The sequence below is a fragment of the Elephas maximus genome, chromosome 12, assembly GCF_024166365.1.
Source record: "Elephas maximus indicus isolate mEleMax1 chromosome 12, mEleMax1 primary haplotype, whole genome shotgun sequence".
Classification (NCBI taxonomy): domain Eukaryota; kingdom Metazoa; phylum Chordata; class Mammalia; order Proboscidea; family Elephantidae; genus Elephas; species Elephas maximus.
This window is the reverse complement of record NC_064830.1, coordinates 91,603,781-91,627,199: the sequence shown is the minus strand read 5'-3', so window position 1 is coordinate 91,627,199 and position 23,419 is coordinate 91,603,781. Positions and strand designations below refer to the sequence as shown.

General features: G+C 50.7%; 3 protein-coding genes across 7 annotated transcripts; 2 read left to right on the top strand and 1 right to left on the bottom strand.

Annotated features, from left to right (window-relative positions):
- The first annotated feature begins 152 nt into the window (after positions 1-152).
- Positions 153-9,867, top strand: TAF6 (TATA-box binding protein associated factor 6). Of its 3 annotated transcripts, none has more exons than XM_049903594.1 (15): positions 153-345; positions 5,010-5,222; positions 5,328-5,414; positions 5,544-5,697; positions 5,909-5,965; positions 6,059-6,178; positions 6,417-6,562; positions 6,672-6,749; positions 6,864-6,965; positions 7,044-7,226; positions 7,474-7,548; positions 7,688-7,813; positions 8,341-8,514; positions 9,035-9,232; positions 9,487-9,867. In XM_049903594.1, exons 2-15 carry the CDS (start codon positions 5,067-5,069, stop codon positions 9,865-9,867), a joined length of 2,037 nt encoding a protein of 678 aa, XP_049759551.1. In that variant the 5' UTR covers positions 153-345; positions 5,010-5,066. The 3 variants fall into 3 exon arrangements, with proteins under 3 accessions (XP_049759551.1, XP_049759552.1, XP_049759553.1); XM_049903595.1 differs by having other exon boundaries at positions 153-384; XM_049903596.1 differs by having other exon boundaries at positions 328-450.
- Positions 9,868-10,149: 282 nt separating this feature from the next.
- On the bottom strand, positions 10,150-14,172 carry AP4M1 (adaptor related protein complex 4 subunit mu 1). Its single transcript, XM_049903597.1, has 15 exons — positions 13,965-14,172; positions 13,774-13,862; positions 13,330-13,436; positions 13,154-13,250; positions 12,891-13,001; positions 12,720-12,800; positions 12,432-12,494; positions 12,264-12,330; positions 12,113-12,166; positions 11,655-11,761; positions 11,459-11,553; positions 11,113-11,157; positions 10,826-10,876; positions 10,584-10,695; positions 10,150-10,418 (listed from the first exon to the last, which is right to left on the bottom strand). Exons 1-15 carry the CDS (start codon positions 14,020-14,022, stop codon positions 10,194-10,196), a joined length of 1,362 nt encoding a protein of 453 aa, XP_049759554.1. The 5' UTR covers positions 14,023-14,172; the 3' UTR covers positions 10,150-10,193.
- A 131-nt stretch (positions 14,173-14,303) lies between these two features.
- Positions 14,304-22,420, top strand: MCM7 (minichromosome maintenance complex component 7). Of its 3 annotated transcripts, none has more exons than XM_049903591.1 (15): positions 14,304-14,492; positions 15,708-15,787; positions 16,150-16,314; positions 16,491-16,615; positions 16,689-16,869; positions 17,167-17,304; positions 17,622-17,771; positions 17,974-18,088; positions 18,174-18,305; positions 18,533-18,616; positions 18,924-19,317; positions 19,591-19,674; positions 20,755-20,923; positions 21,696-21,805; positions 21,986-22,417. In XM_049903591.1, the coding sequence occupies exons 1-15, from the start codon at positions 14,462-14,464 to the stop codon at positions 22,185-22,187; spliced, it is 2,160 nt and encodes a 719-aa protein (XP_049759548.1). In that variant the 5' UTR covers positions 14,304-14,461; the 3' UTR covers positions 22,188-22,417. The 3 variants fall into 3 exon arrangements, with proteins under 3 accessions (XP_049759548.1, XP_049759547.1, XP_049759550.1); XM_049903590.1 differs by lacking the exon at positions 14,304-14,492 and adding an exon at positions 14,977-15,048 and having other exon boundaries at positions 21,986-22,420; XM_049903593.1 differs by lacking the exon at positions 14,304-14,492 and adding an exon at positions 15,410-15,423 and having other exon boundaries at positions 21,986-22,420.
- Positions 22,421-23,419: the final 999 nt, after the last annotated feature.

Sequence of the window (23,419 nt, the reverse complement as noted above, 5' to 3'; positions counted from 1 at the left end):
CTGCTGGAAATCCAGCCTAGCAGCTCGAGCGCGTGCGCAGTGCCCACCGAAGGAGGCGGGGCCTTACGTACTTCTGGGCTTCCCCGCCCAGGTTTGGTGGCGCCTCCTGAAGGTCCTGGCCGACGGGTAGTGAAGGAATAAATCAGAGTAATTGGGACGGGAGAGAGTACTCCTTCCCACATATTTAGAAACAGTGTTTTTATATCATTTCAGGACGTAAGGCTAGGGGACTCGTTCCAGCTCCGCGGAGGGGCCGTGTATTGTTGTCCTCTGCCCGGACCTGCTCCCTAGAGGGGGCGGGCCCAACATGGCGCCCAGCGCCGGGTGAGCGGCGCTTTGGCGGCGGTGAGAGACTTTGCAGGCTTGGACGCTCGGCTGGCGGGGGTGGGTCTGAGTGATACCAGGGACAAGACCCCCAAAAGGTCCCTTGTGGGGACCGGCAAGAGGACGGTTGGTTGTGTGTCCCTGCGCGTGGGGACCCCCGTGTGTGTGTTTGCATTGAAGGATGTTGGGGGAGATGGGGTGGGCTCTCTGAGCCTTTGCTCGCACTGTACCCATTGCCTGGGGGCCTTCCCCCCACTTTCTCTGCTGGGAAAACTACACAGCCTGGAAGACGTAGGTCAAGCCAGCCCTCTGGGAAGCCTTCCCAGTGCCTCCACTGATCTGAGGGGCTTCTGAGGCTGTAGGGAGTTTTATGAGCCCTCATTGCACACCTGTATCTATAGGGCCCAATGCGGGGGTAGCAGAAAGACAGATACGTAGTCAACCTCCAGTGGGAAACGTCCTGAAAAGGACCAGATTCTGGGGACAACGGCGGGGGAGTGATTAGTTCTGTTGGGGAGTGGGGTGGCTTCGCTGAGGGGAGGTGAGTACCGCTGGATGTTGGAGGATTGATAGGAATTCTTGTGTACCCAGCACCAGGCACAGCATATGTGTTGAATAAATGTGTTCCCTACAGGTACATAAAAATGTAGCTATAAAATGGGAGAGGAGACCTGGGATGGTTTGAGAAGAGCCAAATTCTCCTGCGTCTTGCACCTTCCCCGTCTCCAGTCCTCCTTCACGCTCCCCTGCCCCCCAAGTCGGTGCTGAACACTATTGACCTGTATCTTCCTAATGTACAGCTCCAAGTATACTACTTTTGATCACAGAGTAGATTCCAAGCTTGGGCCTGTATCTTATTCATCTTGGCAGTAGTGATGCCGAGTATTTATTGAACACCTACGTGGTATATACAAACATCTCTAAGCCTTACAATTCATTCAAATATTTATTGAGGGTCTACCTTGCCTTAGTCATTGCCTGGGCTCTTGGAATACATCAGTGAACATAACAGACAAATATCCCTGTCCTCATGGAGCTCACATGGTGGTAGTAAACAATAAGAAATTATAGAATATATTAGATGTTAAATGCTGGCGGGGGGGGGGAGGGGAGGAACAAAGTAGAGCAGAATGAGGGTGGGATGGAATGTTAAATAGAGTGGTCACAGTAGGCAGCCAAGCAGATATCTTGGGGAGAGCATTCCAGGCCAAAGGAACAGAGCAAAGACTATAAATCAAGAGTATGCCTGGCAGCTTCAAAAAACAGCAAAGAGGACAGTGTGGCTGGAGGTGGAAAAGGGAAAGAAAGGAAGTCAGAGATAAAATGAGGATGGGGCAAACCATAAAAGCCCCTGTGGGCCATTATAAGCATTTTGGATTTTACTATAAGGCAAATGGGGAGCCATTACAATATTTTGAGCAGATAAATGACATGATGGGGTTTACATTAGATGGAATTATGTTGGCTATTAGGAATAGTTATTAGGAATAGATGTAGGTAGGTGAGGGTAGAAGCTGGGAGACCTTGTTAAGAAGTTTTTGAAGATATCCTGGGAAGAGATGATGGTGACGTGGGCCAAGATGTTGGAAGTGGGGGAATCAGAGTGGGTCCGATGTGAGGGTTCAGATAAAGATTGAGTGCCTGCATGGACGGCACTGCTGTAAGTGAAGATTAGGAAAGCTGAGCCTGGAACAGGTGGGTAGAGATCAGGAGTTCAGTTTTAGTGGAGCTTTTGAGGAGGCAGTTGAGTATACAAGTCTAGAATTGGGGAGAAAGATCTGGGCTGGGGATATAAGTTTGCCCCATAGAAGTGGTTGAGATCACCAGAGAAGTAAATGTAGCTAGAGAAGAAGACCAAGGACTGAGCCCAGGACACTCCAAAATTAAGCAGACAGAAAAGGAAAAACCAGTAAAGGAAACAGCAAGGGAGTAGCCAGTGAGGTAGGAGGAAAACCGAGTGCAGGTAGTCTGGCAGTCAAGTGAAGAAAAGTATTTTCAGAAGAAGGCAGTGGTCAACTGTATACTGCTGAGAGGTCAAGTAAGGTGAGAACCTTGGAGTTAGTGATGTGGAATCGTTGGTGACCTTGACAAGAGCAGTTTCAGGGACATAGTGGGGGCAAAAGCCTGCAGTGGGTATAAGAAGGAAAGGAAAGGAATTAGAAAGGAGTTCAAAGTCAACTCTTTCAAGGAGGTTTTTTTTTTTGTGTGTGTGCTTTAAGTGAAAGTTAACAAACCAAGTCAGTCTTTCATACAAAAACTTATATACGCTTTGTTATATACTCCTCGTTGCTCTCTCTGTAATGAGACAGCACAATCCTTCCCTCCACTCTATTTTCGTATCCATTCAGCCAGCTTCTGACCCCCTCTGCCCTCTCCTCTCTTCTCCAGAGAGGAGCTGCCCCCAACATCTCATGTGTCTACTTGATCCAAGAAGCTCATGCTTCACCAGTATCATTTTCTGTCCTATAGTCCAGTCCAATCCATGTCTGAAGAGTTGGCTTTTGGCATGGTTCCTGTCTTGGGTTAACAGAAGGACCATGACCTCTGGGGTCCTTCTAATCTCAGTCAGACCATTAAATCTGGTCTTCTTATGAGACTTTGAGGTCTTCATCCCACTGCTCTCCTGCTCCCTCAGGGATTCTCTGTTGTGTTCCCTGTCAGGGCAGTCATCGGTTGTAGCTGGGCACCATCTAGTTCTTCTGGTCTCAGGCTGATGTAGTCTCTGGTTTATATGGCCCTTTCTGTCACTTGGGCTCATAATTACCTTGTGTCTTTGGTGTTCTTCATTCTCCTTTGCTCCATGTGGGTTGAGACCAATCAATGCATCTTAGATGGCTGCTTGCTAGTGTTTAAGACCCCAGCTGCCATTCTCCAAAGTGGGATGCAGGATGTTTTCTTAATAGATTTTATTATGCCAGTTGACTTAGATGTCCTCTGAAACCATGGTCCCCAAACCCCCGCTCCTGCTACGCTAGCCTTCAAAGTGTTCAGCTTATTCAGGAAATTGCTTTTCGTTTAGTCCAGTTGTGCTGATCTCTCTTGTATTGTGTGTTGTCTTTTCCTTCACCTAAAATAATTCTTATCTGCTATTTTATCTAATTAGTGAAAACCCCTCTCCCTTTCTCCCTTCTCACTCTAATAACCATCAAAGAATGTTCTCTGTTTAAACTATTTTTCGAGCTCTTATAATAGTGGTTTCGTACAATATTTGTCCTTTTGCAACTGACTAATCTCATTCAGCATAATGCCTTCCAGATTCCTCCATGTTATGAAATGTTTCACAGATTCATCATTGTTCATTATCGATCCATAGTATTCCATTCTGTGATATACCATAATTTATCCATTCATCCGTTGATGGGCACCTTGGTTGCTTCCATCTTTTTGCTATTGTAAACAGTGCTGCAATGAAACGTGGGTGTGCATATATCTGTTCATGTAAAGGCTCTTATTTCTCTAGGATATTTTCCCAGGAGTGGGATTACTGGATCGTATGGGAGTTCTATTTCTGGCTTTTTAAGGAAGCGCCAGATCGATCTCCAAAGTGGTTGTGCCATTTGACATTCCCAGCAGCAGTGTATTAGTGTTCCAGTAGTGATTCAGTAGATTCAGTAGATTGAGAAGGTAATGATGATGCAGAAAGATGGGAGAAATGCTAGGACAGTATGAGTTGGCGAAGGGCATGAACAGTTCCTCACTACCAGGTGGGAAGGCAGAGTATGTGGATGCAGGTGCTGGTAGGTAGGTAGACGTGGTGAGCGTCTGGAGGTTCTCTTCTGATGGGTGAAAGTTAGGATGGAGAAAAAGGTGCTGGAGGTTTGAGAGGATCAGGAAAGGTGTCAGCAGGACAGTGGGAGAGTGAGTGCCCTGTAGAAGTATAATGTGATTGTCTGGCAGCAGTAAGAACTCATTTGAAGTTCATGGTCATAAATTTAAAGTGAGAACTCACCAGCGAGGTTGTGTGGTTTTCTCGTCATGTTCAGTTGTACGGCTCTGTAGGCTCAGAGTGGGAGAGTGGTGTTTAAGCAGTGTCGTATTTTTGTTAAGCACGAAGGATGGTGTGAGAAGGGGCAGGGGAGATGAGGTGCATGCGTAACAACCTTAGGGAAAAAGGCATTAGCCACACTTTACAGAGAAGAAAACCAAAGCTGAGAGGATTTAAGTCATTTGCTTAAGCAACACAGCCAGATGGTGGTAGAGCTGTGCTTTAAATTTAGGTCCGTATTCGTCTATTGTACCTCACTTGTGAGGAGCCCTGTTGACACCGTGGTTAAGCACTCAGCTGCTAACTGGAAGGTCAACGGTTTGAATCCACCAACTGCCCTGAAGGAGAAAGATGTGGCAGTCTGCTTCTGTAAAAATTACAGCCTTGGAAAGAAACCCATGGAGCTGTTCTACTCTGTCCTGTGGGGTCACTATGAGTCAGAATTGACTCCATGGCAGTAGGTTTTGGTTTTGGTACCTCACTTTACAGTGCCTGGCTTAGGATTAGAGCTCAGTAAACTACGTTGAATTGGATTGGATTCCTACTGTTTTCTGTTTGGACAGAAGACACCCCTGAATTCCTTCCCTCCCCGTACCTCCTTTGTCTTCCCTTTGTTGTGGCCTCTCCTGACAGACAGTCCCTCTTCTTTGGGTCTCATGTTTCTTTTTCTCTCTCCTGCCTGTCCCATCCCCCTGCCAAGGTCTCCATCTCTCCACCCTGGAGCATCATCCTAGGAGAGGGGAGGAGGTGCTCCAGAATGGCTGAGGAGAAGAAGCTGAAGCTCAGCAATACTGTGTTGCCCTCTGAGTCGATGAAGGTGGTGGCCGAATCCATGGGCATTGCTCAGATTCAGGAGGAGACTTGCCAGCTGCTGACAGATGAGGTCAGCTACCGCATCAAGGAAATTGCACAGGTAACCTAGCCCCTCTGCCCAGCCGTTTATGGAGGATGTTGCCAGTGGTCTCCTTCTTCACCAGGGTCTTGGGCTGATGTCTGCTCTCTCCCTCCCCACCCTCAGGATGCCTTGAAGTTCATGCACATGGGGAAGCGGCAGAAGCTCACCACCAGTGACATTGACTATGCGCTGAAACTAAAGAACGTCGAGGTGATTGGGCTATGAAAGAAAGGGGCAGGAGGACTGAGGTGGGAGCAGGCTGGTGAGACACCATCCCCCCAGACACTGCATTTCTTCCCCATGCTTCCTTCTCATCCCAGTGTCTTTCTCCCGATACAGCCACTTTATGGCTTCCACGCCCAGGAGTTCATTCCTTTCCGTTTTGCCTCTGGTGGAGGCCGGGAGCTTTACTTCTACGAGGAGAAGGAGGTTGATCTGAGCGACATCATCAATACCCCTCTGCCCCGGGTGCCCCTGGACGTCTGCCTCAAAGGTTGGGGGTGGGGAGGGCAGCGTGGCAGGGAGGAGGGAACAGAGAAGCAATGCATATGGGTTTGGGGAAACTCACAAGTGAAAACCTAAGTGTGAGATCCTTGGTGAGATGTACAAAAGGGGAGCAGGAACTAAAATACATTCCTTAGGGTGGAGTGGCTCCCTAGTGTCCATCTAAAAGCAGTTCAACTTTAAGTCTTTCTTCCTTGCAGCTCATTGGTTGAGCATTGAAGGCTGCCAGCCAGCTATACCAGAGAATCCACCCCCAGGTAACCTCTGTGCCCAGAATCCATCCCTCTCTATCTCACTCCCCTTTCTCCTTCCACACTTGTCAGTTCTGCTGTGACTTGCTTTCCCACCAGCTCCCAAAGAGCAGCAGAAGGCTGAGGCCACAGAACCCCTGAAGTCAGCAAAACCAGGCCAGGAGGAAGATGGGCCCTTGAAAGGCAAAGGTCAAGGGGCTGCTCCAGCTGACGGCAAAGGTCAGTAATGCTAGGCTAAACCTCTCCTGACTCTTGCCTCAAAGCCATGTGGTCATTTGTGCAGTGGATGAAGTAAGGACAGAGTGGTGAGATCTCAGGCCAAAGAGCCCTAGAAAGGATCAAGAAGCCTGAGGAAGCCAGGTCTCCCTGGGTTTTCGGGAATGGAGGCTTAAGCTTTGTCTGGTACTGAGGCCTCTTCTGGAGCTCTTCTTCTAACCTGTTTTCCGAATTCACACAGGGAAAGAGAAGAAGGCACCACCCTTGTTGGAAGGGGCCCCTTTGCGACTGAAACCCCGAAGCATCCACGAGTTGTCTGTAGAACAGCAGCTCTACTACAAGGAGATCACCGAAGCCTGTGTGGGTTCGTGTGAGGCCAAGAGAGCGGTGAGAACTCCCACCTTCTTTCCTTAACCCTGAAACTCCTTCTTTTTGAGGCCCCACAAATTCCTCCCACATCCTTGCCCTACCTCACCTACTTCCGTTCCTCCCACAGGAAGCTCTGCAGAGCATTGCTACAGACCCAGGACTCTACCAGATGCTGCCACGATTCAGTACCTTCATCTCAGAGGGGGTGAGCATTTGGGAGGACCAGGATCTAGGATGAGGTTCAGAGGGGTAAGGAGGCAGGCAGCAGGAGCCGTTCATCTGAGGGATCTCGCTGTCCCATCACTTCTCCCTCCCTTAGGTCCGCGTGAACGTGGTACAGAACAACCTGGCCCTGCTCATCTACCTGATGCGCATGGTGAAGGCGCTGATGGATAACCCAACGCTGTATCTAGAAAAATATGTGAGTGGTCCTGCCTGCCCACCTCTCTTCCCAGGATCAGGGTAGTTAGAACCCACTGACCTGCCACTTCTCCCTCAGGTGCATGAGTTGATTCCAGCTGTGATGACCTGCATTGTGAGCAGACAGCTGTGTTTGCGGCCAGATGTGGACAATCACTGGGCCCTCCGGGACTTTGCTGCCCGCCTGGTTGCCCAGATCTGCAAACACTTCAGCACAACCACTAACAACATCCAGTCTCGGATCACTAAGACCTTCACCAAGGTGAGTAAGAACATGGGGTGTAGACTATCCCCACGCAATCAACGAGAGCTTCACTAAAACCAGTGGCGGGCCCGTTTTGGCTGGGGAAAAAGTCACTGAAAACAAGGGCCAGAGGGAAGGGGCCTGGAATTCGGGGTGGGCTAAAGGATTTTAGCCTCATCAGTAATGCCTTAATGATTTGCAGGGAAAGCTTGTTTAGCCTTTTCCACACACCTTGATCTGAATTTATTTTTTCTTCCCCTTACAGAGCTGGGTGGATGAGAAGACTCCATGGACAACTCGTTATGGCTCCATTGCTGGCCTGGCAGAGCTGGGACATGATGTTAGGCCACCAGTGGGAAGAACTAGGGGAGGGGAGGCAGTCATGAGGTTACAGAGGGCTACAACCCCACCTGCCGCCCAACCTGGGAGACAGTGTGGTGACCTGGTGGCTCTGCTTCCCTCTTCTTCCTTTCCAACAGGTGATTAAGACTCTGATTCTGCCACGGCTGCAGCAGGAGGGGGAGCGGATCCGCAGCGTCCTGGACGGCCCTGTGCTGAGCAACATCGACCGGATAGGAGCTGACCATGTGCAGAGCCTCCTTCTGGTAACCACAGCCCCTAACCTATGCCCACTACTCCCAACTTCTTCCCACTGATCCCTCCACACAGACAGGTATAATGGTTAGCAGGCATGTAACGTATTTTATTTAAATACGTATTCCCATCTTTTGTCTCGTGTATTCAGAACACCTGAAGAACGCAGGGTTAAATAAGAAATAAGGGGTCTGAACTCTCAGCCTGTGCCTTTTTCTAGACTACACTGTCCCCAACAGTGCTTCTGTATCACTCTCTGGTCTATTTTGTACAAGACAGACACCCCATGGATCAAAAGTCCCTTTAGATATTGCTTACGAGGATACCTGGTAAATTCTCCATTTATACCAGTTGGTGCCCATGTTTTCTTATGAAGAAAATCCCCCACATTCCTTACACATACTGATATCCCAGCATAGCTTGGCCTCCGAAAGGAACATATTGAAACAATGGGTTTTCCTTTTTCACCCCTTCCCTGTCCCTCTCCTAGAAGTACTAACCCTCCCTCTACCTGGCTTTATTTGCCTTCTGTCTGCAGAAACACTGTGCCCCAGTTCTGGCAAAGCTACGTCCACCGCCTGACAATCAGGATGCCTACCGGGCAGAATTCGGGTCCCTTGGGCCCCTTCTCTGTTCGCATGTGGTGAAGGCTCGGGCCCAGGCTGCTTTGCAGGCTCAGCAGGTCAACAGGACCACTCTGACTATCACTCAGGTCAGTGACAGTGGGCAGGACAAAGGGCAACCAAGTGGAAAAGAGACAGAAGATGAAATCAAGACAAATCAGATGGGACAGAGCTGTGGCTCTCATCAGGATAGGGACTTCCACGTATAAACACATACTCAAGACACGTGCAGTCACTTTTTTAAACCTCAGAACCCTGTGAATTGGAATCTTGGGAGAGTCTAGGCCCCTTTAGTGAGTGATGCCCCAACCCCAGGTCAGAATCACTGAGGAAGTGAAGGGCCCAGGTTTTTCATTCTAGGCCCTTTTCTTATTTTTTCATGTATTCATCTATGCAACAAGCATTCATTGAGGTTGCACTGTGTGTTGGGCATTGTGGGAATAAAGAATGAGCCAGATGAATATTATTTTTTTCAAAGATTAAGTCTTTATGAGAGGAGACAGATATTAAATATTAATTACACAGAGGACAATATAACTACCATTGTGGTAGGCGTTATTCTTCTTTTTCTTGAATGTTGACGTTTTCTTTTTGCTTCTTTCCCTACAGCCCCGGCCCACGCTGACCCTCTCCCAGGCCCCTCAGCCTGGCCCTCGGACCTCTGGCTTGCTAAAAGTCCCTGGCTCCATCGCACTGCCTGTCCAGACACTGGTGTCTGCTCGAGCTGCTGCCCCTCCTCAGCCTTCCCCTCCTCCAACCAAGTTTATTGTAATGTCCTCCTCCTCTAGTGCCTCATCTACCCAACAGGTATGTGAAACCATGTGGAAAGGGAACGGTGAGGGGCCCGGGTTCCCTCAGCATCCTGTGGAGGCCCCAAAGTAGAACCCACTCACTCTGGGTCCAAAAACAAGAGATGGAAGGGACACTTCCCAGGGTCTTGTGGGGCTAAGCTGCTCAGCCTGGGCAAGACTCTTGAGCTACCCACTCCCACCCCTGGCCTCTGGAAGTAGGTCCTCCTGTGGGGAAGGCTCAAGGCAATTGACACTCTTTTCTTCTCCCAGGTCCTGTCCCTCAGCACCTCAGCGCCTGGCTCGGGCTCTACTACTACCTCTCCTGTCACCACCACCGTCCCCAGTGTGCAGCCCATTGTCAAGCTGGTCTCCACAGCCACAACTGCACCCCCCAGCACCGCTCCCTCTGGTCCTGGCAGTGTCCAGAAGTACATAGTGGTTTCTCTTCCCCCAACAGGGGAGGGCAAAGGAGGCCCCACCTCCCATCCTTCTCCAGTTCCTCCTGCTTCATCATCTCCCTCCCCACTTGGGGGCAGTGCCCTCTGTGGGGGAAAGCAGGAAGCTGGGGATAGCCCCCCTCCAGCCCCAGGGACTCCAAAAGCTAATGGCTCCCAGCCCCCTGGATCTGGCTCCCCTCAGCCTGCTCCTTGATGCTGTCACACATCTGCTGACCATCTTCTCTCCCGCTGGTTTATACACAAACACACATACACGTTGGGGGGAAGGAAGTAGTAAGTCTACTTCTCCCACGTAATTTTCTTTTTAGATATTGTACAGTTAGTTCCTCAGAATAAAAGTTTGATTTGTAAGTTCTGATCCACCTCAGTCTTCCTGTGTCAGATACCATGTAAGGGTTAAGCCTGTCAAGCCCTCCCGGCTTCCTGGTCCCAGGACTTCCATCCCAGACCCGCGGGCCAGAAGGCTGGAAAAGCAGACATCATCATTTTCCTGTTGACAGTGTCCTCATTTGGGGACACTCAGATCCGAATGACATAGGCATCGCTGTGGCTTAGGTGTCGCACCCACTTGTGGGGGTTGGCGTTGCCGCAGGGTCTGAATGCAAGCCTGAGGAAGCGAACCTGGAGGCCGGAGCATGTGTGCCGGGGAAGTTCAAAGGAGAGGCTTGCAGGGCCCAGCCCTAGTGGAGGGGCTGAGGTGGAGGGCCCATGGCCAGCAGGCCCAGAGAGGCTGGGGACATCCATCTGTGAGGAACAGGGGTGGGAAGAGGGGTGCTGAAGGGTTGGAGAGGAAAGAGGGCAAGGACCCCAAGAGGCCAGATAGGAACAGTGCCATTAGGAGGGATATGCCAGAGGCTGAAAATGAAGGTTCTTTGGGGGGAGGGCGTTCAGAGAATCAACAACTGATACCTGGAAAAGGCCTGACAGCTGAGAGCCTCCTTGTACCCGAGGTAGGTCCCAGTGAAGGGCTCCTTCCCCCAGCTCTGCCTTCTGATCTGGGCTGCTCAGCTCCTGAGAGAGGCTGGTGAGGAAAGGTGCTGAGCTCAGCCCCCACCTTCCTGGGGGGTGAGCCAGTTGTACTTCAAAGCTCATGCTCTCTACTCCCCCTGTTCTTCAGGGAAGCAGGGGAAACCACCCACACGCACACTAACCTGACCACCCCTCGTGGCAGGGGAAGGTACAGCCTGATGTTGAGAGCTTGGCTGCAAAGAAGAAATGAACCAAGTCAGCCCCAGAAAGGTACAGTCACTTGTCCCCATCGTTCTTTAATGTCACAACCGGAGTACAACACAGGTGCTACCATCCCCTTCCCAAACTAGGGGACTCTATGTTAAAAGGGATTCTGAGGCTGATGGGTGCATATGAAAAGGCAGGAGATATTTTGACCCTGTGTCCTATTCACATAGCTGAACTAGGCCTGGCCAGACCCAACTCTTACCTCTTTGGAGGTAGATCACATCGTAACTTCAGATAAACCTGGAGCCTGGATGAAAGGGTAAAACACCTTTACCGAGAACATGTCCTACTGGCATCTCACCATTCCCCACCCAGACCTCCATGCATGGCTGTGTAATTGTGCCCCAGGGAGAGAGAAGGTGCTGAAATCCAGCCCAACTCCAGCAGCCAAGCCTCTCATGGGGCTGAGTCCACATGGAGGAAAGTGTGCCTTTTTCTAATTCTCAATCTATTATCACTACCACTGCCACTCCTCCACAGTAAGTCCTGGGAACACATATGTATCGGCTTGGGTTCCAGAGAAGTTCTACAACAGGGAATGATCTCACCTGCCTGAACCTCGGTCCCACTGCACAGAGGGAAAGAGCCGGAAAGGGAGAGGGGAGGGGAGGTCATCTGAGAGTTGGTACCGCATTACAGTCAGCTGAAACCAGAGAGAAGCAGAGGTTGGTTCAGTCTCCTCACACCTGAACTGCCTCCTTTTCCGACAGTAGACAGACTATACTGGGCCACCCCTATCCTGACCTCTCCTTGAGGTGGCTGCAAGCGGAGGATTCGATGAGACTCAAACTCGTCCAGATGCACAGAGCTGTGAAATGAGACCTCATCAACCCGAATTCCTGGCCCATAACCTGCAAAGAGAGAAAGACCCCTCTCTTAAGACATACTTTGAGAAGGAAGAGCAGGGAGAGGGGGAGGATGTCTTTAATACACTTAAATGCCCTTCCCCTATTCTAAGATGATCCAGTTTTCTCTATGAAATCTTGGCAATGCCTACACCTAGGAGGGAGCCCTGGTGGCACGGTGGTTAAGAGCTCGGCTGCTAACTAAAAGGTCAGCAGTTCGAATCCACCAGCCGCTCCTCGGAAACCCCATGGGACAGTTCTACTCCGTCCTATAGGTTCACTATGAGTCTGAATCGACCCAACGGCAACAAAAAAAAATTTTTTTAAATACCTGTGAGAGAAAGGCTTTCTCCTTACCTCTCAGTTCTGACTTCCCCACACAAAATTCCTCTGTCAAACCAATGCGCATCTCTGTTAGAAAAAAACGTCAGAAAACTTAACAACGCCATACGTACCACCAAGGAGCCTGTCCCTACCCAACCCTGGGGCCAGCCTGTGGCCTTCTCACCAGAGCCGCTGGGCAGAAAGCTCTTGAGTCGGATCTCTCCCTGCACATCCACCTTCAATAGTGAGCCCTGAGAGTGACAGGGAAGTTAATACCCAGAATTTTGTCCACCCCAGCGTGTTTCCCATATACCATCTGTCCTCAGCTCCAGGGCTAGGGATCCAAACTTACATTAGATGCTATCAGTACAGACAATCTCTCGACCACATCCAAAAAAACTTCATTCTTTTGATTCTGAGGAAGAGAGGGGATTTGGGTGGTTGGAGGCCGAATGGCCTGTATTCTAAAACGGGTAGGCTGAAAGGATCGCATAGTTGAGGCTAGGGCCCTGGGGTGGGGACATGGGGGTGAGGGAAGGAATACTCAGCTCTAGGGGTAGTGGAAAGAAACACCTGGATCTTTGACTCTGGAGTCCAGAAAAAAACTGGGAGAGTCTGCCACTGTCAATTCTTTCCTCACCTGGTCAGAGTGACTGGAGAGGATGGGGCGGCTGGCTGCGCTGCTGGGGGCCACTTTGCTCTGTTGTGTCTCAGCCCCGAACTGTAAAACACCCAAAGCAATCAATCCTTCTCGGTTACTCCTAGCCAACCCTCCTTCTCTTTCCTCATTTTTTATACCCCCTCCACTGACCAAGCCAACACTGCTGAGGTCAAAGAGGCTGAAGGGCTTGCTGACCACAGCTTCCGTCTGGATGAAGTTCCTCAGCATCTCCATGGATGTGGTCTGTACGTAGCCATAGTCCTATTGGTGATGGAAGGAGGATCGCTGGGTGGTCAGTAGGGAGAAGGGGTGAAAAGGAGCAGGAGTACTTAGCTTCCCAACAATAGGATCCCACGTAGAGGAGTGGATATGTCAGGGGAACAGGGACAAATGAGGGATATCCTTGAGCTTACCAACACTTCATCCAGTAGTTCATAGACAAGAGCTACATTGCGGGAGATGGTCCCCTCGCTCAGGGAGCCACAGTAATCACCCAGGAGGGTGGCTAACCTGAGGCAAAAGAAAGAGGTGTGTATATTCTCCTTCTCTCAGATCCCCACTCCCAGATGCCCAGCCCAGCCCTCCTCACCGGGAGAGCAGCTCTAGGAGGCTGAAGGGAGAAATGTTTTCTGAAGTCGTGGCCACCAAATAGAGGCCGCTGTGTCTGATATGAATAAAATGACGGCCATCGTGGTGCTGAGAGGCAGAGGCAGGAAAAGAGCTAGTGGTTAAGACCTAAGTTCACATCCTAGCTTCCTTAATAGCAGTGCAATTTCAGGTGAACTTGAAACCATCCTAAGTCCCAGCATCCTAAGATGCAAACGGGGTTAATAAAGAGTGCCTACCCCAGAGTTCTGAGAATTGAGGGACAAGGAACTGTGCGTGGTATATTGTTAGCACCTAATGAACTTTGATTAATATTATTTGGGAGAATGTTCTCACCAAATGGAGGCTCTCAGGGAACAGCCCCGGGGACTAGGAGGCGCCCACCTGTCCCCGCCATCTCCTACCCCCCCCATTGCGGGGTGGTTACCATGACAACCGGGGACTCGTCTCCGGGCAGTCCCGTCAGCTTCCGGTAGAAGAGCTCGGCCACATCCCGGCCACCACTGTCCCCGCGGACTGACCGGGTGGAAGGACAGTTAAGAAGCTGGCGATACACCCTGTCTCTGGGGCACCACTCCCACCAAGTCGCTCCACCCCCGCCCCGCATGTCAAGGATACAGTCTTTGTAGATGAGCGGGTCCCCCTTCGAGGACAGAATGAAGAACTGGGAAATCATGGTCGTTCTGGAGAGGAGACAAGACTGCGAGACCTCGGCCTGCCCCGCCCTGCGGCTCTGGAACAAAAGGACGCGCGTGGGCTGGGCCTTTAAGAGCGACTCTCCTCCGCCCCCGCCGGCTGGGACCGCGGGAAACCGGGCGCCCGCCCCGCCTCGCCCGGACTTCTCCACCCGACCCCCCCGCCTCCTCCGTGCCACTCTGCCCAGGCTAGGCCGGTGATTGGCCCAAGCGGGGGGCGGCTGGGGCCTGCCGCGAGTGGGAAGGGCGACAGGCCTTCCTTTCCAATTGGCCCGCACGGAGTGGCGCCGCTCACGTGGGGGGCTACGTTTCGCGCCAATTTCAGTTGCTCGAGCGCAGTCAGCCGCGCGGACGTTCTTTGCTATTCGCGGCGCGAGTCTCCTCGGCCCGCCAACTGCTGCCGCGCGCCCCTTGGCAGGGATGGCACTTAAGGACTACGCGCTCGAGAAAGGTAAGGGTCTGCAAGCCCGGGAGGGGCGTTCTGCACGGGAAGCCTCCAGGCCAACAGCTGGTGATGTAGGCTGGGAACGTGGAGGGCCGGGGTCGGCGGGCTCTGGGGCGTGTGAGGCCAGGGGTACGGTCGGGAGACGGCGAGGCTGAGGCAGACGGTCTGGGAGGCGCACAGGAGCACCGGGGTCGAAGGAAGACAGATAACCCTGTCCAGGAAAGCTCGGGGTCCTGGTGGGGGTAAGGGGCGGAGAGCCCGGCTGGAGGCTCCACAGGGAAGGTCACGCCCAGACGAGACCGAGACCTCAGGTGACCCTGTTTGAGGGGCTTTTCGGCCTTAGGGATGGGGACCCCCGGTTCGCTTCCCGCCCCGCTTTGGGCACTCTCGAATTCCCGCGTCCTACGGGAGGCGCGCCGAAGCCCCAGGGGCGGGAAGGCCAGAGCCGCTGCGCGCCCGGATTGGCTGTCGTGGGCCAACCTCGCAGCGGAAATGAAGACAGGGCGGAAGTTGCGCGACTGGCTGGAGGGAGCGTCGTGTGTAAACAGTGTTCTTCCGCGCGGTAGCCTCGGAGGGAGCGACCTGGGGTGGGGCGTGCCTGGAATTGGGGAATTTCGCGGGAGGCAGAGAGAAGAGGCAGTAGTGTGGAACGGCGTGGCCCTTGGCGTGCTGGCCAATCGCCGACGGGCTCCCGCCTCGGGCGGAGGAATCCCGGGCTGTGAGGCGGCTGGATTCGGGGCCCATGTGCTTCTTTGTTTACTAAGAGCGGAAGCAGTGGCGGGGAGAGGGAGTGGGCTGGGAGACGGGCCTAGTGGCAAGAGATCCCGAGGAGAACAGCAATTTATGAGACCGAGAGAAGAAAGGAGATCATATGGGTGGAAGAAAAGCTGAGCACCGACAGGCCTGTGTTGCGAGTGTGGGAGGCCACTGGGGAAAGGTACTGGGAGTTTTAATTACGGCAGAGACTGGAATTTCCCTGCGAGGAGGGTGTCGGGTAATACTCTTAGCTGCCAGGACCACTTAGTCTTTTTTGGTTAAAAACAGACTTGTGAAAAGGAGTTTTGCCCGGTTTGGGGAGTTTTGTAGTTATTTAGGTACTTGCCTAATTAGCGCACAGATTGTTTTAAATGAAAGCGGGTTTCTTAGATTTCCATCAAAGGGATTTTTAGTTAGGTATCTGAAAGAAGGGGTTTTTCTCACGATTTTACATTTATTTTGTAGAAAAGGCTAAGAAGTTCCTACAAGAGTTTTACCACGACGAGGAATCTGGCAAGAAGCTGTTTAAGTATGGGAACCAGTTGGTAAGTTTTAAGATTAGATGGAGGGAATGGGGTAGTTGCTTAAGGGGCTCTAAAAGGTGGCCTGGCTTGTTTCAGCAAGTAAATCTGTCTGTAAATGACACGTTTAGCATGGCACCTAATGCACGATGAGTGTAAAAGTACACTCGTAATAATACTAATAATAATAAAATAATACTAAAATGTCTTAGGAGGTGGGAGGTTGTCTTTGGGGGCAGAGGAGTGAGTATTGCTGTCTCACATTGTTCTTTCTCCCTGTACATGCCCCGAGACTGCTGAGCTCACAGTGATGGCTTTTCATGTGTGAACATTGGTGAACAAGGTGAACTTGGCTCTGAAGTGTTGCTGTCTCTTCCCCACCCCAGGTTCAGCTGGCTCATCGGGAACAAGTGGCACTGTATGTGGACCTGGATGATATAGCGGAGGATGACCCTGAGTTGGTGGACTCGATTTGTGAGAACGCTAAGCGTTATGCGAGGCTTTTTGCTGATGCCGTACAAGAGCTGCTGCCTCAGTACAAGGAGAGGGAGGTGAGTGGTTGGAGGAAAAGGCAGGCCAGTAGACTTAGGTCTTTGCTGAGAAGCTTCTCAGGTGTTTTTGAACTGGCAGGAAAGTGATGGCGGTGACTTCTGTTTGGGGCCCTTTATGCTGCCTTCCTTCTCTGTCCTGCTGCTCATTTTCCTTGTTTTTGTCGGTCCTACTGTAGGTGGTAAATAAAGATGTCTTGGATGTTTACATTGAGCATCGGCTGATGATGGAACAGCGGGGCCGGGACCCTGCAGCTGCCCGCAGCCCCCAGAACCAGTATCCTCCTGAACTCATGCGCAGATTGTGAGTGGCCTCTGGGGAAGAATGTGGCAATTTGTTTAGTAGAACCCTGCTAATAACCATTTTCTCCTTTTAGTGAGTTGTACTTCCAGGGCCCAAGCAGCAGCAAGCCTCGTGTGATCCGGGAAGTACGGGCTGACTCGGTGGGGAAGTTGGTAACTGTGCGTGGGATCGTTACTCGTGTCTCTGAAGTCAAACCCAGGATGGTGGTGGCCACCTACACTTGTGATCAGTGCGGGGCAGAGACCTACCAGCCGGTAAGCATGGAGCGTGGAACACGAAGGCGGTTAACTCTGTTAATGGTTTTTGTAAGAACTATATTTGTTCACTGATGTTTGTTATTTTTTATTTATTACGACACACTTGTGTGCTTAGTTTCCATTCTTATTGGGATATGTAGTGGTTTTGCCATTTGTTTGGTTATATTGGTATCTGTCGCTGTTGATCCAGAAGGGTTAAAAATGTTCTAGACAGTTCCATGATGAGTCAGGTGACTGACGGTAAAGGGGTTTTTATGTTTGATTGTTTTTATTGTTTCTTTTCTCACACCCTAGATTCAGTCTCCAACTTTCATGCCTCTGATCATGTGCCCAAGCCAAGAGTGCCAAACCAACCGCTCCGGAGGGCGGCTGTATCTGCAGACACGTGGCTCCAAATTCATCAAATTCCAAGAGATGAAGATGCAGGAGCATGTGAGTTTGGTGTATGTGCCCTGGGTGGGTGAAAAGGGAGTCTGCTCAAACCCTGGGGTTACTTGCGGAGTGGGAGAAAGAATGAAAGCAGAAAGAGCTGAGGCAAGAGAAGTCACCTAGAGCAGAAAAGAAATTTAACCTCAGCTGAAACTTTCTGATTGAGTGAGGAAAAGGTAAAGGGGGTCTCTTTTGCTCCTCCTAGGGGCTTGTCTGGAGCTGGCTAGGCTGAGAAGCAGAAGAATGGGATGTCTAGGGAGGTGAGGTTTGATCCCGTGGGCTTACATTCTTTTCTTTTTATATGCTCTTCTCTCCCTTAGAGTGACCAAGTTCCTGTGGGAAATATCCCCCGAAGCATCACAGTGTTGGTTGAAGGAGAGAACACAAGGATTGCCCAGCCTGGAGACCACATCAGTGTCACTGGTATATTTCTGCCAATCCTGCGTACTGGGTTCCGACAGGTGGTACAGGTAAGAAAGGGTGTTTCAAATGAGGAAATATTTCTTTTTCTCTTCCTCTCACTCATTGTCTTCACCTCTAGCCCCGAGGAAAATTACTAACAGCAAAATACCAAACAAAATATATAAAGGGCTTTGTTGGAAATCATTAGGGGATCAGGTGAGTGGGACAGGTAAAGGGGTTTCATCCATACCCAGCATTTTCTTGCCATAGGGCTTACTCTCAGAGACTTACCTGGAAGCCCATCGGGTTGTGAAGATGAATAAGAGTGAGGATGATGAGGCCGGGGCTGGAGAGCTAAGCAGGGAGGAGCTGAGGCAGATTGCAGGTGAGGGGCAGGGGGAAAATTAGAATTTGGGTTTTTTCCTGAGCTCCTTTTTTTTCTCTGGTGAGTAATTTTAACTCTCTTATAGAAGAGGACTTCTATGAAAAGTTGGCAGCTTCCATTGCCCCAGAGATATATGGACATGAAGATGTGAAGAAGGCACTTTTGCTCCTGCTGGTGGGAGGTGTAGACCAGTCCCCTCGAGGCATGAAGATCAGAGGTAAAAATGAGTGGGAGAGAGGTTTGAGGTGAATGAAGCCATTTGGGAGAAAAAGAATGAGAGGCCGCAGAATAAGGGAATTGGCATCTTGGTTCATGGGCACAGGGAGGGCTTGGAAGAAATTATATTGGGCATGGGGGTATGGTAGACTTCAAAAGTGTATTTCTGTTGTTGGACAACTTGCTTTGGGAAAATAGTCACTTGGGGTCTTCCTTCCATCCCTCCAGGCAACATCAACATCTGCCTGATGGGGGATCCTGGTGTGGCCAAGTCTCAGCTCCTGTCTTATATTGATCGCCTGGCACCCCGCAGTGAGTAATCTGACCCAGGGAGAGGCACACATAGAACCACATTTCTGTTCATTCCTTGGGGGATTGGGAGGCAGGAGTGGGTGGGAATAGCAGGTCCTGAGGAGGTTTAGTGGCAGGGGAGAGGAGATGTTGCCAGTGCGGGAACTCCCAAAGGTCTCCAGCTGCCTCGGGTAGTTGTGCGTTGGGCAGATAGAGCAGTTCCAGTGCAGACCTTTTAGGTCCTTTGCCCTGTTCTTTATTCCCTTCCTTGCTTTTCCCTTTGGCTAAACATGCCTGCTTGTTTCCTCTTCCTGACCCTGCCATTCAGGCCAGTACACAACAGGTCGGGGCTCCTCTGGAGTAGGGCTTACAGCAGCTGTGCTGAGAGACTCTGTCACTGGAGAACTGACCTTGGAAGGCGGGGCCCTCGTGCTGGCTGACCAGGGTGTGTGCTGCATCGATGAGTTTGACAAGATGGCCGAGGCTGACCGCACAGCCATCCATGAGGTTATGGAGCAGCAAACGATATCCATTGCCAAGGCGGGCATTCTCACCACTCTCAACGCACGCTGTTCCATCTTAGCTGCCGCCAATCCTGCCTATGGGCGCTATAACCCTCGCCGTAGCTTGGAGCAAAACATACAGCTTCCTGCTGCACTCCTCTCCCGATTTGACCTCCTCTGGCTAATCCAGGACCGGCCTGACCGAGACAATGATCTACGGTGAATGAAGCTGAACATCCCTTAGTAGTACTCTGTAGGGAGGGAAGTGAAATCAGAAAACCTTTCAAAGTCTCTGCTCATGGAAACTCCAGTCTTCCCCTCTTACAGCAGGAGGCCAGTCATTAGTTCTTAAGAAATGGTGGGTCATGGCTGAAATGCTTATTATTGAGGTTTTTCTGGAAACGTCCTTGCCACACTGGAGGAATATTTAAGAGTTAGGGTACAGGGTACGTAGTGCCAGAGAGAGTTATTACTTCTCTCTACCCTTCCCAGGTTGGCCCAACACATCACCTATGTGCACCAGCACAGCCGGCAGCCCCCAGCACAGTTTGAACCTTTGGATATGAAGCTTATGAGGTAGGAGACATGGGTAAGGACTGGTGTATTTCATTCAGGTTACTGGAGTGTGTGTATGTGTGTCTCCTGAAAAGCTTTCTGTCTAAATGTGTACTTCAAACTCTGCCCCCCATTCTAACATGTCTTAGATAACAATGAGGAAACACTGGATTGGTCTCTAGGTCCACTCCTGAGTCTGGTCATACTGTGTCTGATCCTTCAAATGAAAAAGGGGTGTCAGAATTCTGCCTTTAACACCACCACTGCCCTGTCTCGGGTGAAGCAGGTACAGTTTTTAGACAAAGCTGGATTCTGCTTTGTGGGTATTTTACCTCACTTTTTGCTTGATGGTATGAGGGCCGCCAGTGAACTTGAGTTTTTCCTTCTACTTAATCCAATATCTAATATTCTCCGAGTAAAAGAATTATGTTTTCGCTCAGCCATGTCATATGTCCAGAGGCACGTGCGATAGGTAGATTTGTCTTGTTCATACAAAGGCCATTTTCCTGAGAAGTTGAAGATAATTTGAAATTTCCCGGGGCTTGTACTGTTTGGAAGCCCTGGTGGCACAGTGGTTAAGAGCTACAGCAGGTAACCAAAAGGTTGGCAGTTCACATCCACCAGGCGCTCCTCGGAAACCCTGTGGGGCAGTTCTACTCTGCCCTATAGGATCGCTATGAGTTGGAATCGACTCGATGGCGGTGGGTTTTTTGGTTTTATACTGTTTGAAAGGAGCCCAGGTGGTACGGTGGTTAAGAGAGCTTGGCTGCTAACCAAAAGCTCGGCAGTTCAAACCCGCTAACTACTCCACAGGAAAAAGATGTGATGATCTCCTTCTGTAAAGATTACAGCCTTGGAAACCCTGTGGGGCAGTTACACTCTTCTATAGGGTCACTGTGAGTTGGAATTAACTCGATGGCAGCAGGTTATACTGTTTGAAGAAATCCATCAGTAATATTCAAGTCAAGTGAACAATCATTCACTTATTTGCCCCGTCAAGAGTTTTCTTAAATGGGGACCCCTCATGCAGAAAAAACAAATCCACGTGTTTACTCCACTCCGTCTCCCTTTTTTGCTTTCCCATGATCTCTCTTCCCACAGACGTTACGTAGCTATGTGTCGGGAGAAGCAGCCCACAGTGCCGGAGTCTCTGGCTGACTATATCACAGCCGCATATGTGGAGATGAGGCGAGAGGCTTGGGCTAGTAAGGATGCCACCTATACTTCGGCCCGGACCCTGCTGGCTATTCTGCGGCTTTCTACAGCTCTGGTGAGTGTCAGGTCCCTTTGCTGGAGAGTGGTCTTCACATTGGCAACCCACCTTAACCCTGTTCTCTCCCACTTGCCTCCTCCCTCCCACTCAGGCCCTGCCGGGGCTAAAGTGCTGACAGTGCAGATAGTGGTCCTCTCCGTGCTACCGCACTGTGGGTACTTGCTGCTCCGGTAGGGCATGCACGGCGTCCACAGAGGGAAAGGCAGCCTCCCTGCTTCTCTGGGCCTACAGAGGGTGTGGCTGGGGCTCATGTCACTCCCCGTCCCAGATCCGCTACTGTAAATCTTCATTGGCATCCTCCCATCTTGGACCTTAGTCCTGGGGGCTCCAAAGTGCTGTTCGTGCAGGTAGTGTGATTACCTGACCTACTGCTGAGCTAGCACTTCCCGAGCCCCTGGGACACAACCTCTCCGCCAGCCGCCTTCTTGGCAAAGCTCCCCAAGCTCCATCTGTCATGGTGGGGAGCCCAGTGGAGTTCAGAAGGGTCTGGTCTCCCTCACAGGACAGCTGAACACCGGGACTGGCCAGTGTTGAGAGGCGGAGACTTGGGCAATTGCTGGACGCTGCCCTGGGCATTGCACTTGTCTCGGTCTGACAGTGCCGGCCCAACACTGCAGATGTTTGGGGGTGGTACGGGGAGGGGAGTCTCTACTCTCGTGAGTAAGCGACTTGGGTTGCCCACATTTTCTTAAGGCTGGAACAAGGGTGTTCCCTGACTTTGCTCCATTACCCTCCTCTTGTTCCCATCTCTACCCTACCTTCCTCTTAGGCACGACTGCGAATGGTAGACACTGTGGAGAAGGAAGATGTGAATGAAGCCATAAGGCTAATGGAGATGTCAAAGGACTCGCTTCTAGGCGACAAGGGGCAAACAACTAGGTGAGCAGTCCAGTGAAGGATGAAATCAAGTCAGCTTGCCTTTCTTGAACAGGCTTATCACTGAGGCTTCTGTATCCACATGTGTATGAGGCTGGCCTCAGAATTCTAACACTGACCACTGTTGATGTTGGGTGTTCTTATCTATATCCAACCTTAAACACCCACCTTGTTTTCCTTTAGGACCCAGAGACCAACAGATGTGATCTTTGCCACTATCCGTGAGTTGGCCTCAGATGGCAGAAGCATCCGGTTTTCTGAGGCAGAGCAGCGCTGCATATCCCGAGGCTTCACACCTGCACAATTCCAGGCGGCGCTAGATGAGTATGAGGAGTTAAACGTCTGGCAGGTCAACACTGCCCGGACACGGATCACTTTCGTGTGATTCCAACCTTCTTGAGACATTGGGGTCTACTGTGCATACCATGCTAGCCTCCTCCTCTAAAAGGCTGAATGATGCCCTTGAGGGGAAAGGAGAAGTAGCCCCTTTCTCCAGTGCTGTACTTGGTTGGTTTTACTCCTTTTGCTAATAAAAATTGTTTACAGATCACCACCTCCTAACTTGGGCCCACCTTCTGTTAAAACAAGGTTTTGTGGGCCTTCTGGATTCATACCATGTATCTTATGCTGCTGCTTTTCCACTCATTCAGTAAAACTACTAAGTACCTATCCTGCATGCCAGGCACTGACGGAGACACTGAGGATGCAGCCAGGAAGTCCCTGCTATACAAAGATGACATGCGGGCTGGATCACTCCACTTTTTGAGCTCTCCCGCCTGTTTTAACTCCGCTCTCACTCACTGAGCCTTCTTCTATGTGCCAATCACTCTTACCAGGCTCTAGGGAACAGAGCCAGCCTGAAACACAAAGGCAACCTTTCCCCTTTTCCATCTCTTTAATAGTTTTTTCCATCTCTTTAATAGTTCCATCAGACATGTTTTTATTCCCAGTCTCCAGCTCCTACTCCAGGCCCTTTTTAGGGGGTGCTGAGATTAAGGGGACTAGAAGGTGGCACGTGGAAATGTGATGCCTGGTACCAGTCAATTCCAACTCATAGCAACCCTACAGAATATGGTAGAACTGTCCTATAGGGTTTCCAAGGAACAGCTGGTGTATTTGAACTGCCAACCTTTTGGTTAGCAGCCAAGCTGTTAACCACTGCGCCAGTCTTTCAGAACACTTCCTTACCTCCAAATTATGGGTAGTAATACTTCAGCCTCAGAGTGAGCTCATATGGGTAAGCACATGTATCAGTACAGAAAGCATTCAATATGTCAGCAATAATTGAGAAACCCCCTCTTTGCACTTCACAATGTCCACAAGGACCCAGGCTGAGTTGTCCCTAATAAGAGTTAAAATGTGCTTAATAACATATCTGCCCCCCTTCTGTAAAAAACAGTGGATTAAAGAAATTAATTTAGCTTGGAAAATTAGTCCTTTATCACATTTATAGGGTTGGCCTATGTACGTTGATGTCATAGGGTGACTTAAAAGAATATCGCTTAGGTGGAAGCAGGCAGTCTTTGGCTCGATATAAATGTCCATCTGACCGAGCATGGGTCACTTCAAGTGGCAGTGAACTCCCGTCACTGAAGGTTGTCAAGAGCTGATGATTAA

Bases quoted from the DNA above. Each gene is read 5' to 3' on its own strand.
- TAF6 (XM_049903594.1), top strand. From the start codon at position 5,067: ATGGCTGAGGAGAAGAAGCTGAAGCTCAGCAATACTGTGTTGCCCTCT. The intron at 5,966-6,058 runs GTAACCTCTGTG...CTTTCCCACCAG, and splicing joins ACCAGAGAATCCACCCCCAG to CTCCCAAAGAGCAGCAGAAG. The intron at 6,563-6,671 runs GTGAGAACTCCC...TTCCTCCCACAG, and splicing joins CGTGTGAGGCCAAGAGAGCG to GAAGCTCTGCAGAGCATTGC.
- AP4M1 (XM_049903597.1), bottom strand. From the start codon at position 14,022: ATGATTTCCCAGTTCTTCATTCTGTCCTCGAAGGGGGACCCGCTCATC. The intron at 13,863-13,964 runs GTATCCTTGACA...CCACCCGGTCAG, and splicing joins CCCGCTCATCTACAAAGACT to TCCGCGGGGACAGTGGTGGC. The intron at 11,158-11,458 runs GTGAGATCATTC...CCTTTCATCCAG, and splicing joins TGGGACCGAGGTTCAGGCAG to GCTCCAGGTTTATCTGAAGT.
- MCM7 (XM_049903590.1), top strand. From the start codon at position 14,979: ATGAAGACAGGGCGGAAGTTGCGCGACTGGCTGGAGGGAGCGTCGTGT. The intron at 16,870-17,166 runs GTAAGCATGGAG...CTCACACCCTAG, and splicing joins GGGCAGAGACCTACCAGCCG to ATTCAGTCTCCAACTTTCAT. The intron at 19,675-20,754 runs GTAGGAGACATG...CTCTTCCCACAG, and splicing joins TTGGATATGAAGCTTATGAG to ACGTTACGTAGCTATGTGTC.